General features: G+C 57.4%; 1 protein-coding gene across 6 annotated transcripts in view; it reads left to right on the forward strand.

The window, feature by feature from the left end:
- Positions 1-13351, forward strand: part of PRDM16 (PR/SET domain 16) — a 311670-nt gene that overhangs the window by 97900 nt on the left and 200419 nt on the right. For all 6 annotated transcript variants that reach the window (XM_072731078.1, XM_072731079.1, XM_072731073.1 and 3 more), the window contains exon 2: positions 3484-3833. In XM_072731078.1, the coding sequence (XP_072587179.1) occupies positions 3484-3833 (350 nt within the window). The remainder of the gene's footprint in view (positions 1-3483; positions 3834-13351) is intronic.

Raw genomic sequence — 13351 nt, forward strand, 5'->3', positions numbered from 1 at the left:
GGACTGGAGCAAACCACATATGGACCTAGAGAAATTGTACCCCCCCCCTCAAGCCTGCTGAGGTCAGGGCTCCAGTCCACCGACTCTGTGTAAGAGCAGCCAGGAGCTTCGGCTTCAGGGGCCGCTGGTCCTTACCCTGCTGATCACCGCCCTCCCAGCTCCTGCTTATGTGGCCGAGGGGACACCCTGCAAGGGACCCGCTGATCTGGGGCCGTCTCTCCTATCTCTCTCTCTCTCTCCAGACCCCTACCTCCTGGCTGCTGTTTTGATGTTTAGATGGGGTTGTCCGGGGAGAGGCTGGGGGTAGCTTCCCATCAGGGATTATTTGCCATCATTAGGGCAGGAGGGGGCACAAGGCTCCCATTGTGGGATCGGAAGAGACCAAGCCCTAAACTAAGGGTTCAGGGTGGGACCCAGGGCAGGATGGGACTGAGGATGTGGTGGCTCTCAGCCGGTGTGGTCCAGACCCAGGAAGCAGCTAGGTTTCTTCACTTCTCTGACCTGTTTTCTGAGACCGAATGTCCATTGTTCATACATTGAGCAGCAGGTGACCAAGTCTCCAAGTGCAGTTTCAGCATCAAGTCCCCAAGAGCTCCGTGACCTGGCTGGGACCCTGGCCTACAGCAGGTGCCTTGGGGCCGTGGCTCAGGATGGCCCCGCTGGCTCACCAGCTCCTCCCCTCTGCTCCCTGCTTTTATTATTTTTTAGTCAGTCTCCCAAAAGAATTTTTAGGAATGATGGACTGAGTCATGAATCCTTAGCCTGAAATTACCGCAAAACCCAAATAAAGGACCTCAGCTCTCCCGACGAGTAAACAACACACAATTGCACAGCCTATATTTCCAAAGTCATAAAACGCTCCCGTTCTTGGCTCTGCATCCTGACTTTTGAGAGAGTGCCTGCCGGCTGGAATGTGCCAACGGTCCTGGGGGTCTGGGGAACATGATGCCCACCCCCTGTCCGTGCCCGCCTCACCCAGGGCAGAGGGGCTCCTGGCTGGAGCTCTGGCTGAGGAAGGATGCTCTTTTGATGCAGCCTCTCCGGTTATGCGAGGACCTGGGAAGCTGGGCAATTTGTGCCGGCCTGCCCCGAAGGCTCCAGCGGCCCAGAGCAGCTTACTGCCTTCCCCAGGGCCTGGGGCTGTTTCTGCACTTCATTTTCTCCAGATGTCTCCTGCACACTGATGAGGTCTCCTCGCCCCACCTGTGAAAGAAGAGCTCCCTCACCCCCAGCATCAGGGGCCGTGGGATGGAGACCTGGCTTCTCCTGGTGGCTTCAGGCAATCACTTAACCCCTGTGCCAGCCGGGGGTGGGAGGCCAGCCTCGCGCTGCCTGCCTTTAATCAGCAGGAAACACCACCTTTCTCTCCCAAACTGTTTGCTCGGCCAGTAAATTAAACATGCCCTTACAGCACTGGTTTTCCTCCAGTAGGTGAGGAGTTTTGGGAAGTAGAATTCAAACAGGAAAAAAAAAAAAAAAAAGCCAAGAAAGAGCCCTGAGATGAATATATACAAGGGGATGGGGACCCCTCCCCACTTTCTGCCCCAGCAGATCCTAATTGTCCTAGAAGGCGAAGGCATCGCACCCCGAGGCGCATGGGGAGGGGGGCCTGGGGCTCCCAACCTGATTTTGTTTGTGAGCCTCGTGCAGTCACCAGTTCCAGATAATGAGGTGGCATGTTAATTACCCCCCCTTTTAATTTACCTTTATGCTGCACACAGTCACCGGGAAGGCTTATGGGGGTGTTCTTTCAAACCTAACGACTTGGATCTTTCTGGCGGAGGGACCAATAGCTGCCCTTCTGTTGTTGCATTTTTGAAAGGAGCCTACGAGTCAATTAGAAGGGAACCGTTGGCCACTTAAAACATAATAATTACTTCTGTGAATGCTGCTAAATTAAATAAGTGTTATCCCCGTGATTTTTTTTTCTTTAAGACTTTGGTTTCTTTTGAAAGAAAACATTTTCTTACTTCTCAGCAGATCTGTTTGCAACCGGCGTGAGGATTCTGAAGTCACTTCTGTGCTGGAGAGGCTGTGGCCCCAGGGCGCAGGGGGGGCCCCGAGGCAGGGTCCCTGTGGCAGGGTTTCAGGCCAGCGCACAAGGGGCTTGGGCAGAAACATTCAGGCCGGAGGTCAGCAGGCGCCCCCATCCCCCAGCCTCCCCTGACCTCCCCGTTTCCTCACTGTGCGATTCACGTTCACAAAACATACAGGTTGGGCCTTTGAACTGAGTGGTTCATTTGGAAGGTTTACCCAGGTGTGTGACCACTCCCTCCATGTCAGTCCTCCCCAGAGGGAACCCCGTGCCCATGACCTGCCACTCCCGGGGCTCCTCTCTCCTAGCCCCCAGCAACCACTAGCATGAGCTCTGTCTCATGGACTTGCTTTTCTGGACACTTCCCGTGAATGGATCATGCTGTATGGGCCTCCGCGGGCACCCTCCACTGAGTGTTGTGTTTGCCAGGTGCATCCCCGCTGCAGTGGGGGGAGAAGGAGGGGGGGGGTTGTCAGTGCTCCATCCCTCCTATGGCTGAGCACCATTCTGCTGTGGACCTGTTCACCTGTGGATGGACAGGGGGCAGTCATGCCCTTGGGGATTCTGGACATACGGTTGTGGGCACCCAGCTGTCAGGGTCCCCACTTCCCATTCCTCTGGGCAGAGCCATCTTCCTGACTGAGCAGCTAGCTACTCCTTGCTCTTCCTATGCTTCCCTCAGCCTACATCTCACGATCCCCTCTGTGTCTCAGGCCTGGTGCACGTCCAGGTGGCACTATTTTGGCACCCACAGTCTCCTAGGATGGACCCCAAAGACAGGCCTGCAATGGATGTCAAACTTGGTGGCCTGCAGCACCACAAACCCCTCATTTGTGACCTTAGCAGACCTCTGTCCTAACTGGCCCTTAGGCCACCAGGAGCTTGGGAACCCATCCCCAGGGCCTCTGGCCCTACCAAGGTGCCCTGAGCTGCCCAGGTTTTAGAGCAAATGTCATAGTGATCCAAATTCTGAGTCCCCCTGAGAGTCTGAAACATGTCCCTGACCCCTACTTTCCAAGGCTAGACACAAACCACAACGGTTCTGGAAAGAATATTTCACCACCAGCCCTGGGTTGGGTGTCCTCTCTGACGGCTTTCCCCAGGTTCGCAAACTCGTGGAGCGTGGGCAGCTCCTCTCTTTGTTTCCCTAAAGCAGAAGAGGCAGATGACGGGCCCTCGGGTGTCTGCATTGGGCCACGCACAACTCTGTGGGGGTTCTGAACCCTGGTTCCCAAAGGAGTGTGGCAAAACCACGTCCCCGGAGTGAGGGCCACTTTGCTCGGGACAGAGCAAAGGGGACGTCTCCTGGGCAGGGGCTGGCGGTCGGCCATGTCTGGGCCTCTGGGCGCCCTCGGGTTCTGTTGTGCCCTGTGTCCCAGGTGGTCCCCGAGTGTCACGCACAGGGAGAGGGCGTGCCGCAGAGCCTGACGCTGCATTGTCTCCTTCAGGTGACGGCGACATTGTAAATAACATGCATGAGCCTGACCCGGACCTGCTGGCCGGCGAGAGCGCGGAGTACGAGACTGAGGACAGCGTGGTGTCCCCGATCCCCATGGGGCCGCCGTCCCCCTTCCCCACCAGCGAGGACTTCACCCCCAAGGAGGGCTCGCCGTACGAAGCCCCTGTCTACATTCCCGAGGACATTCCCATCCCACCAGACTTTGAGCTGCGAGAGTCCTCCATCCCAGGGGCCGGCCTGGGGATCTGGGCCAAGAAGAGGATGGAAATCGGGGCGAGGTTTGGCCCTTACATGGGGGCGCCCCGGGCCACGTGGAAGGAGGCTGACTTTGGATGGGAGGTGAGCATTCCCGTGTGAGCGTGATTGATCACGGCCATTTATCTTGTGTTCAATCTATTTATAAAGCCGGGCTGAGCAGTGCTGCCCGAGGCGGGAGGCTCGGTCGGAGAGAGCGCTCGAATGTCACATTTCCCAGGCTTATTTGGTCCTGCAGCTTGCATGACGCGACTCAGCAAACATCAGAGGTCCTCGTGGGCGCCTGTCAGCCCCCATAGGCTATGCTTGCTCTCTTCCCGGAAATGTGTCTTTAATGAGCTCATGTCTTAAAACACTCCGTGCTCCGTGTCTGGATCTTAGGTGCTAAGGCTGCAGTCTCTGCAGAACCGAGCAGATTAATGGAATGTCCCGGAACAGGAGTCTCTACTCTGGGGAATGCTCCTGCAGATGGGGGGCAGCCTGAAAAACACTCCTGGTGGCCGTGCTGCCCCCAGCGTTCCCTACATGTCCATGCCAGAGCCCCCTGCCCACTGGACTCTGGTCAGCGGGCTCCCAGGGAGGAGCCCCCACTTCTCTGATAGCAGGGGGAGCAAGCCTCATCCTGCCAGGGAGAGGCATCTTGCAGTTTAGATTTCCCTAACAATCTGGGCCTGGACTGACAGTTCTGGGGGCTGTGTGTGGTCAGGAGAGGGAGGCCCGTCAGGTGAGGTGTGCTGCTATCCCCAAAAGCATCCCTCCAGGGCTTGGGATCTCTCGAGGTGGTATTGGTGGGGACCACAAGGCCCACAGAAGTGTTCTCCTTGCTGGCCCTGGCTGCTCTCCCAGCCTCACATGGCCAGTGCTTGGTGGTATTTCTGGCAGAGACCCTGCCTGGGCAGAAAATGCAGATGCAAACCCAGATTCCTTCTGGGTGCTTCACGACTTCTAAAAGTGCTTGCAGGAGGTCAGCTCTAGGAAGGGGCGAATAGTCCAAGGAGGGAAGAGGACCCTGTGTGGCAGGGGCCAGGGGTGTGAGGGCCAGGGCAGGCTGTGCTCCCCGCCTCATGGTGCCTCTGGGAAAGCCCCCACTGTTCACGCTTCAGCACGCTGCGTGGAGGGCAGGAGGAGCTTAGGTTTGTATTTGCTCTCACATGGGAGGCTTTACAATCTCTAAACCCTGCTCTCCTTCCTCAGCCCTGAGCACATCCCAGGTGCATGCTTCCCAAGGATTCCCGGGAGGCTGGGTGTGCTGATGGATGCTGCCCACAACTGGCAGAAGTAAGATCTTTGCTCCCTCTCTGAGCACCAGCCACCTCGACTTTCCAGCAGGCAGGGGGATGTGGCCCGTGGTGGCACATGGGGCGTGGGCCCTGGGGACATGGGGTGCCAGCCGGAAGCCCTGATCTCCGTAGAGTGCTTGAGGGTCTAGGCTAGAGGTGGGTTGACCAGACAGACGAAGGAATGGGAAGGCCAGAACCCCCGGTGGTGGGAGTATGTCCTGCTGTCCAGAGGCAGCAGACAGGGTGTGTGTCACTCAAGGACGGGGTCGCCTTCAGAGCAGACCAGCCAGGGGCCTGGGAGCAGGGTAGGGCTGGTAGTGAAGGAGTTTGAAATCCCAGTGGTTTGTGACTTGTGGGGTCGCCCCTCAGGGGACGGAGGAGAGCCTTTGGGAGACTTGGCCTGTCCTGTCCTTCCTACGCGGCGATTCAGGAGGTGGACTTAAGGGTGTTTATTGGATACGCTCAGGAAGATGTGCACCGTTTGGTTAGCAGGCTGCTTCCAGAGGCAGAGGCAGACAGACCCTACAGGTGGCGCTTGGTGTGACCTTGAGGCAACTTCGCGCTTGTCTGCTTTGATACAAGTTTCTGTTTGCTCCTTTTCTAAAGAAATGGCCCATATCGCTTGTGCTTGCTTGGTGCCAGGCCTGGTACCGGCTGTCCCTGGGATCTGCCCGGTGCCTGTTGACTTTGCGACATTGTTTATTCTCCGTGTACGTGAGGGAACGTTCTCCACGGCGCGCCTCCTGTTCCTGCAGCGGGCTTTGTTCTGCGGTTGTGACCTGACAGCTGCCTTTCATGCCAGCACTTAGGGATATTTGCCCACAACCCAACGTCCTCAAATACTGTTCCAGACGCGCCCTGACACTATCTCAGCTGACCTTGCTTCCCTTGCAAGCTCGGGCGCCGGCTACCTGCCTTTGTGATCTCTTTGGGCTCCGTGGCCTTCCATCACATGGGGTCTGAGCCACTGTTGTGTTGTCCTTGCATCTTAAGGACCAATGATGGGACTGGGCAGGAAGCCTCCGCCTCCCCGGATACAGGAGAGAGGGGAGGAGGTGGGAACCCCGAAAACTCAGGGCAAACCCCGCTGTGCCTGAAATAAATAAAATCCAGGCATTTTTTGTTTTGTTTTGTTTTTTTCTGGCTCCACAGACCTCAGTTTGGGCCTTTGGGGCAGGAGAACCAACCATCGATCCTCGTAGGAGAGTCTCCTTGCTGAATTTCCCAGCTGTCCACATAGATAGTGTAGTTTCACATTGTTTTGGGTCTTCTTCTGGCAGGACTGGTGGCTCGGTCGCACCTTCACAGTTAGGCCCTGTCCTGGCCTCTGTAAACAGAGCCCAAGCCTGAGGTGGGGGTCCCGGGCTCCAGAGCCTAGATCTTTCTGTGGTTCTTGACGAGACAGGGGCCACCAGGGAGGTCCCTAGTCATGAACACTAACAAGGCACTATGACAACCGCGGAGTGATGACCGCGGATGCCTGGGCCACTGTCCCACAAACATGCCGCCTGTGGGCTGGTGGGACACTCACAGACAGCGGGATGCAGAGAATGTTAGTGCTGAAGTGTCACATTGCCAGGGGATGCCAGCCAGACCCAGGATGGTCAGAGGCAGCGCCCAGGGGCAGTGCAAGTGTGCGCGTCATCTTGCGACATGCTGAGTTTCAGATGTGTAATTACCAGCTCACTCCTCACGCTGGTAATTAACTTTTATAAATCAGGAAAATTTGATTTTACTGCAATTGACATGGTATTCGTCTACGGAGGAAGAACCAGTGAGGACAAAGGAGATGCACGGAGGGTCTGTACCCCTGGGTGGGCGGCAGTGGGTCCATGGTGGGTCCAAACTTAGCAGTGTGGCCTCTCCTAGATGGCTGGGTTGAGGGTCCAGCATGGGAGGGAGAAACCAGATGCTGGTCAGGTGTCTCTCTGGTCAGGAGGACTGGTTTAAAATCAAAGTCAAATAGATTATTCTTACCGTCATCTTGGGACACCACAGAAATAATTTTCTTTCTACTCTGAGAACGAAATTCTTGCTCTGAACCATTCCAGAGAAACGGTTCTGTTTTCTTTTCTCTTTTTGTAATGGACCATGGTGCCTGACCACCACATGGTTTCTGGTGACGGGACCCCTCTTGCAAAAGTGCCTCCACGTGACCTAGGACCTTAGGGTTCCAGGCCAGGGGGGCATCTTTGTTTCAGTAAAATGGGGATGCGTGCAAAGCTCCCTGCATCCGTTTACTCCCCACACATCCTTCAAGCCTCCCACACATGGCCTCTCCCACCCACGTGTGCATCAGACAGTGACTCGAGGCCTCCCTTCTCTGCGCTTCAGGGCACATAAGAAGTGACTCCCAAGTCAGGCCTGTCCCCCTGCACCCCGGGCCTGGCTAGCCCTGTGTCCAGATGAAAGAGTGGGCCGCGTGGAAAAGGACCCCCAGGATCCACCTCAGAGGGTGGTGATCTGCCTTCCTGCCTGCGAAGATGCCCAGACTCCCAGCCCCCCTGCCCAGATGCAGCCTGCCCAGATGCAGCCTGCCGGCTGACGCAGCCACCACTCACTCTGCCCAGAATAAATCACCCCATGATTGCACTTGATTGCCCTGGGGTCTGAAAAAACAATGATTTTGATCATTTGTTGAGTAAATCATGACATTTATCATCGTGCTACTTATTTTGCTAATTAAGAGCTGGCTGCGAGTGACAGCCCAGAGGGAGCGGGCTCCTCGGAGGTGCCACCTGCCCCCGGGCAGGGCCTGCAGCAGGTGGGTAGCATCGTGCAGGACCCCAGAGGGCAGCAGCAGGAACAGTTGTCACCTTGACAGTGCTCACGTTTGGCCTGCTTCCTCCTTGTGAGCACATCTCCCCCAGAGAGCCCGCTGGAGGCTGCTTCTCCGGTGCCCAGCCATGGCCTGGCCAGTAACAGGCACTCTGACATGAGCCGTTGAATGAATGTGCCTGTCTCTGTTTGAGAAGCTGGTGGAAAATGTTAACGTGAATTGATGGGGTTTCATTTATCTGCAGAATTCACTCAAGTGGATGACCTCATCCCTTGGCTTTCATTTCTGAATAGTAATATACGTGTTCATTTGTTCAATCAACAAACAGGCTGTGTCTGGACCAGGCGGGATGGGAAGCTCTGGGGTCACGGGGGAAAGCAGCCCCGAGGCTCAGGCTGCCCTGATGGCCGCTCTTCAATCACACAGCCCCCAAGCCCACTCCTCCTGGGTGTCCCCCGGGGCCTGCTGGAGGGGTTTGCTGGGGGTAGGACCCTCTGGCTCCCGTGGACCACAGGACACCCAGAGACTCCAGGCTAGGGGGTGTTGCTGGCAAAAGCCCCCCCCCCCAGCCCTACAGTCTTGGATGCTAAGAGATTTTTGTTAATTTAAGATTACGTTATGATCCAGAATGTATGCCCTTGAGAAGGGCCTGGGGTTCAGAGGAAGCTAACTCTCTGGGTGTCCAAGCCTGTCCACCCACATGTATTTTAGAAAAGCAATGCTTTCTTTTCCAAGGTTGCTGCTGAGCATCCTTAAAATGAGAAGAGGTTTGGAGGTCTAATTTTGGTCCAGAGTGTAGGCTGGCACTGAGGCTGAGTGGGCACTGGGCTGGCTCCCTGGGCCCCGGGCTGTCCACTGTGGTGGCCATCCAGCCTATCACATCGCCAGGGTGGAAGTCTCCTGGAGGGCTTTTGGAGACACCGTGACACATACACAATAGCACAGTGCCAAGAACTCACTTCTCCAAGAACACAAAAAGGTTTCCTGGGGCCCCAGGCCTGAGGCCAAGAGTCCTGGGATCAGTGGCCTCTGCACCTTGGCTTCTCACCGGCCCTGCAGGGAGTGGCTGGGGAGTCACACCCCCCCACAAGGCTGCAATTATGTGGCCCCCAACCTGAGGCCTCCACCTCTTCCTGAGGTCCAAGCTCTCTGCAGGAAACCTCTCTGACATTCACCTTTGCCTCAAACACACTTATCTCTTTCCTCCACATCCAGATGCTAGCTTAGACTACTTGCTCCTGAGTGGTCGTGTGGGGGTGTGCACACACATGCACACACACACAAGCACACACATGCACATGTGCACATGAATACACACGCACAGACATGTACATACATGTACACACACGCAAATACATGTACCCACACACATAAACACACATGCACACACCTTTTTTTTTAAGACTTTATTTATTCATGAGAGACACAGAGGGAGAGAGGCAAAGACACAGGCAGAGGGAGAAGCAGGCTCCATGTAGGGAGCCTGATGTGGGACTTGATCCTAGGACCCCAGGATCACACCCTGAGCCAAAGGCAGGTGCTCAACCACTGAGCCAGCCAGGTGACCCACACCTTTGGTTTTTACTGAAAAACCTAGACTGGGCTCCCTGCTTCCAAGGGCAGGAGGTTCCCTGTCCACCCTGCCTGGATTTGGCAGCTCTGGAAGAGCAGAGGGGATCTGAAAACCGCCACCCCATTGCCCAGCGTGTTCAGTCCATGGGGGGTGGGGGTGGGTCCAGAGAGCATGGAGGGGGTGCTGCAGATGGGTGATCAGGGGCACGCAGGTATTGAGCAGATGCCACCTGCCACTGCTCCTAAGGTCAGCGCTCACCGGGGGCCACCTCCAGCCCATAGAGGGAGGCACTCATGCTCCCTGTGGCCCATAGGCACTCACTTGTGCCCATACACAGTTGCTCACATGCCCCCATGCAAAGCCCATGCCTGAGCCTCCTCTGTGCGGCTCCCACCCTAGAGCAGACACAGATGTGTGCTCTTGCTGGGGTGGCTCTTAGGCTGTCTCACTGTGTGTTACTCTTGTCGTTCCGGCCATGGGGTAAGAGCTGTGGCGGGTGGGTGCCGGGAGAGGGGTGGCCACCCATCCTGTACACACTCCACTCCGTGGCTTCCTGCCACTCTGATAGCCCCACGGGTTAAATATCCGAATGTGGTATTCTCGGGCCCAGATCTTGGCTGTCCTTTCTCTCTGCCCACTGGGGACTGTCGGGCGCAGCATCCCTTCCCCCCAGCCCCAGGAGTCTCAGAATCTCTCTGCTTTGCTGTCCTTGCCTGGCACTGACTCGCCCCTGACGCTTTCCATTCTCCGTCTGGGCGGCCTGGAGTTTTATTTTAGGCCAAGATACACTGCAGGGCCCGCCCCCCCGCCCCCCCCCCCCACTTCCCCTGCTCCCCCGCCCAGTGACTTTCTGAATGTGCTTAGGAGGCACACCATACATTCTGGAAGGCGTCAGCGTGTGGTTCAGTGGGTGTTCACACCCCTTGGAAACACCTGGACAGGAGTGCGTTTAGGGCCAGTCCCCATGCCAGCTGATGGGTGCCCAGATCCAAGGGAATGGGCCCAGGTCTCGCTGTGCCCATGGAGGCTGTGGGGAGGCGCAGAGCCTCATGCATGGACTCCTTGCTCCTCAGGAACCACTAGGCACAGGCCCTGTGCTGTCACCCTCGAGTGCCGTGACATGGGGTCCAGACGTTTCTAGCCCAGGAATGCCATGAGATCCTGCACTATCTTAGGCCTGGCTCTGAAGCACGGGTATATAAGGAATTTCAGAAAAAAGGGGAGAGAATGACTAAGAATACCTCCTTGATAGCGCTCTCCTTTATTTCCTTAAGGGGTAATAACTCAGCCACAACCAGCAGAGGGTACTTTCTTTAAATAGAGCATTCTGATTCACAAGCGAAAAAGGAAATAAATATTTTCTTTTCATATTCGAGAGACGTCCCCGAATACCAACTTCTTAAATGGTATTTTACCCTGTGCACCCCCGTCTCTCTCTCACCAGCGACAATCAAGTCCACCCCTGCTCTGCAAAGGGCTGCTGGGGAGGCCGCACCGTGGAAAATCCTGACGGGTTGTCAGAAGGAAGCGGGCGGGAGCCGTGGTGGAGGGGAGGGTGGCTTCCCTTCTGCTCAGCTCAGCAGCCGTTCCCGTGGGGCCCTGGTCAGCCCCTCCTGCGGGCTCCAGAGGCCGCGGGAGAGCACAGTGCCTCTTCCCTCCGTCCTTTCTGTCTTTCCGTTGTCCTCCAGGCACATTGAGAGAATGTGACGAAGGCCCTGGCGCCTGTGTTGGGCAGGACTGTCCATGCCGCGGCAGTGCAGCCCTGGAGCACAGACCCAGGGGCAGGTCCGTGTGAACTGGGCACCTGCTTTGTGCCACCCACGGTCCATGCGTCCTCTTTCTACTCCTGGTCCTCATGCTGCCATTGGTAAATGGATCCCACGTCCCAGCCCGTGGGCTGCAGGGGGCCTGGCAGGGTGTGAGCTCCCACCCCACAGTGGTCCCTGATGCTTGTGATGTGAGAGCTGGAGGGTCAGGATTTGCTGTGGCCCCTGAGTGCCCGGGGCCCCACTAGGGGGCTAACTCACACCCTCACACTAGGGGGCTGAGACATGTCCAGGCAGGAGCAGTGTGGCAGGGTCTGCCCAGCTGGTCAGCCTCTGATGCACCGTCTGGATTGCCCTTTGCACACGAGGTCTTGTTCTGGCCCTGACAGGGTCCAAGGAGGGCAACCTCTTCCCCTTGCCACCTCTGAAGTCCCAGAACTTCATGCTGAGCATCCCCCAGTGCACTTTCCAAATGCAGATTTGGAGCAAATCTTCTGGATCAGAGTTCAGGTGCAGGTCCCCAGGAACGTGCACCCTAATGAGCCGTGGGAGCCTGGGCACTTGGAGGAGTCTGTTCCAGACCCAAGTCTTGGGGAAGGGGCTTAGCTTGAATTTCCCACCCCTGCTATAAGTGCCTTCCTCTCCTCAACCCTGGGACCCCAGAGAGACATTTTCCTGCTGCCATGAGGACAGGTAGTAACAAAGCCTTTCTAACCACAGAGCTTGTCAGGGCCAGGTAGACAGAGTCGGAGTGGGGGCACCCAGGGGGGCTGACCCTGTGGGCAGGGGACGGAAGGGAGCTGAGGGTGCCGGGATAGCCTGGCCACCCACCATCACCAGGCTGAGCTCTGGGCCAGGGGCTCCCGGGGGCTCTCAGCCTGCAGAGCGGGCCCCTCCTGAGGACATGGCTGCGACAGAACTTGGGTCATCGCTGTTCTTGCTCTCACGGTTCAGGCAGGAGTCTGAAGCCCTACAGAGGGAGGGGTCACACAGGGTCACACAGCAGATCGGCGCAGGGGCCCTTGATCAGATCCTGCCGAGCGCCCTGCAGTTCACGTAACCAGCTCATGCCTAGAGCAGGGACTCAGCCAACCCCTTCCCCCGTGCCCCTGGCCTGTGTGGACACTCCATCCTGCCCACCATGCACAGTGGGTGATGGCCAGGCCACAGCTCCCCCAGAGAAAGTGTGCAATGCCCCTTTGTCTGCTCCCACCCAGCAGAACTCAGGCTTCCCGGTGCTGCTGGTGGCGCCCTCTGGGCTGACCCCATCTGCCCGAGGCACAGGCAGTGGTGCAGACCCACCTGCCAGGATGAACCAGCTGCAACACCCTCATGTATACAGGACTCTTTCCATTTCAGATACTCCCCAGCAGCAGACCTCCCAGGGAGAAGAGTGGGCAGCTGCTGGCCAGGGGGCTCCCTGGGAAACCCCGTCATGGCCTTGGCCAGCATACATCCGGCCTCTCCGCGGGCCTCCCTCCCGCTGGGTTGGACGAGAATCCCAGGCGTTGCAGGCCATAAAAGGTCTCTGGGTCATGGGACAAGGGCGTGAACCTCCCAGCCAGGCCTGGCCTGCTTATCAGAGCTTCTCTCCCAGTTGAGAATTTCTGTGACCAGTCACCCCTGGGTTAGGAATGTGTTCTCAGCACGTCATGGGCCACCTCGGGCTCCGCCAAACCCGAGGGCAATGCAGCCACTCGCACCACTGAGGGAAGCCACAGGTGTCTGCCCCTGCTGGGCTCAGGGCTGGGCTGGGGCAGGCCTCCATCCGTCCGCAGGGTGCTGGGCACTTGACGTGGCTGGGTTTGCCCTGACTGAGGGGCCGGTCAGCCCAGGGTGGCCCCCCTGTGGGGGGCGGTTAGTGTGGGCATGGGGCTGCACGCCACGGAGGGTGTGCTCCTTGCAGGTCCTTGCGCCTTCCGTACCGGTTAGAACACAGTGCGTGAAACAGCTAAGAGGGACGTTGAGAGTCAGTCCTCGGGCTGCATGTTGGTGTATCTGGGGGCACCTCCTCCTCCTCCAGAAGAAAGATGTTGAAAGTAGTGCATCTGCGTGGCATCCTTGGGGGTGCCGGTGGCTCATCATATGTGCGACTGTTTCCCAGGGAGGAGCTTCAGCAGCAGCCCCCGGGGCCTCCGAGGTCTAGTCTATGTGTCCTTCTGCGGCGGGAGCCACCTGTGTCTGGCGGGCAGCTGCGCTTCCCT

This window comes from Vulpes vulpes, chromosome 12, assembly GCF_048418805.1.
Source record: "Vulpes vulpes isolate BD-2025 chromosome 12, VulVul3, whole genome shotgun sequence".
Taxonomy (NCBI): domain Eukaryota; kingdom Metazoa; phylum Chordata; class Mammalia; order Carnivora; family Canidae; genus Vulpes; species Vulpes vulpes.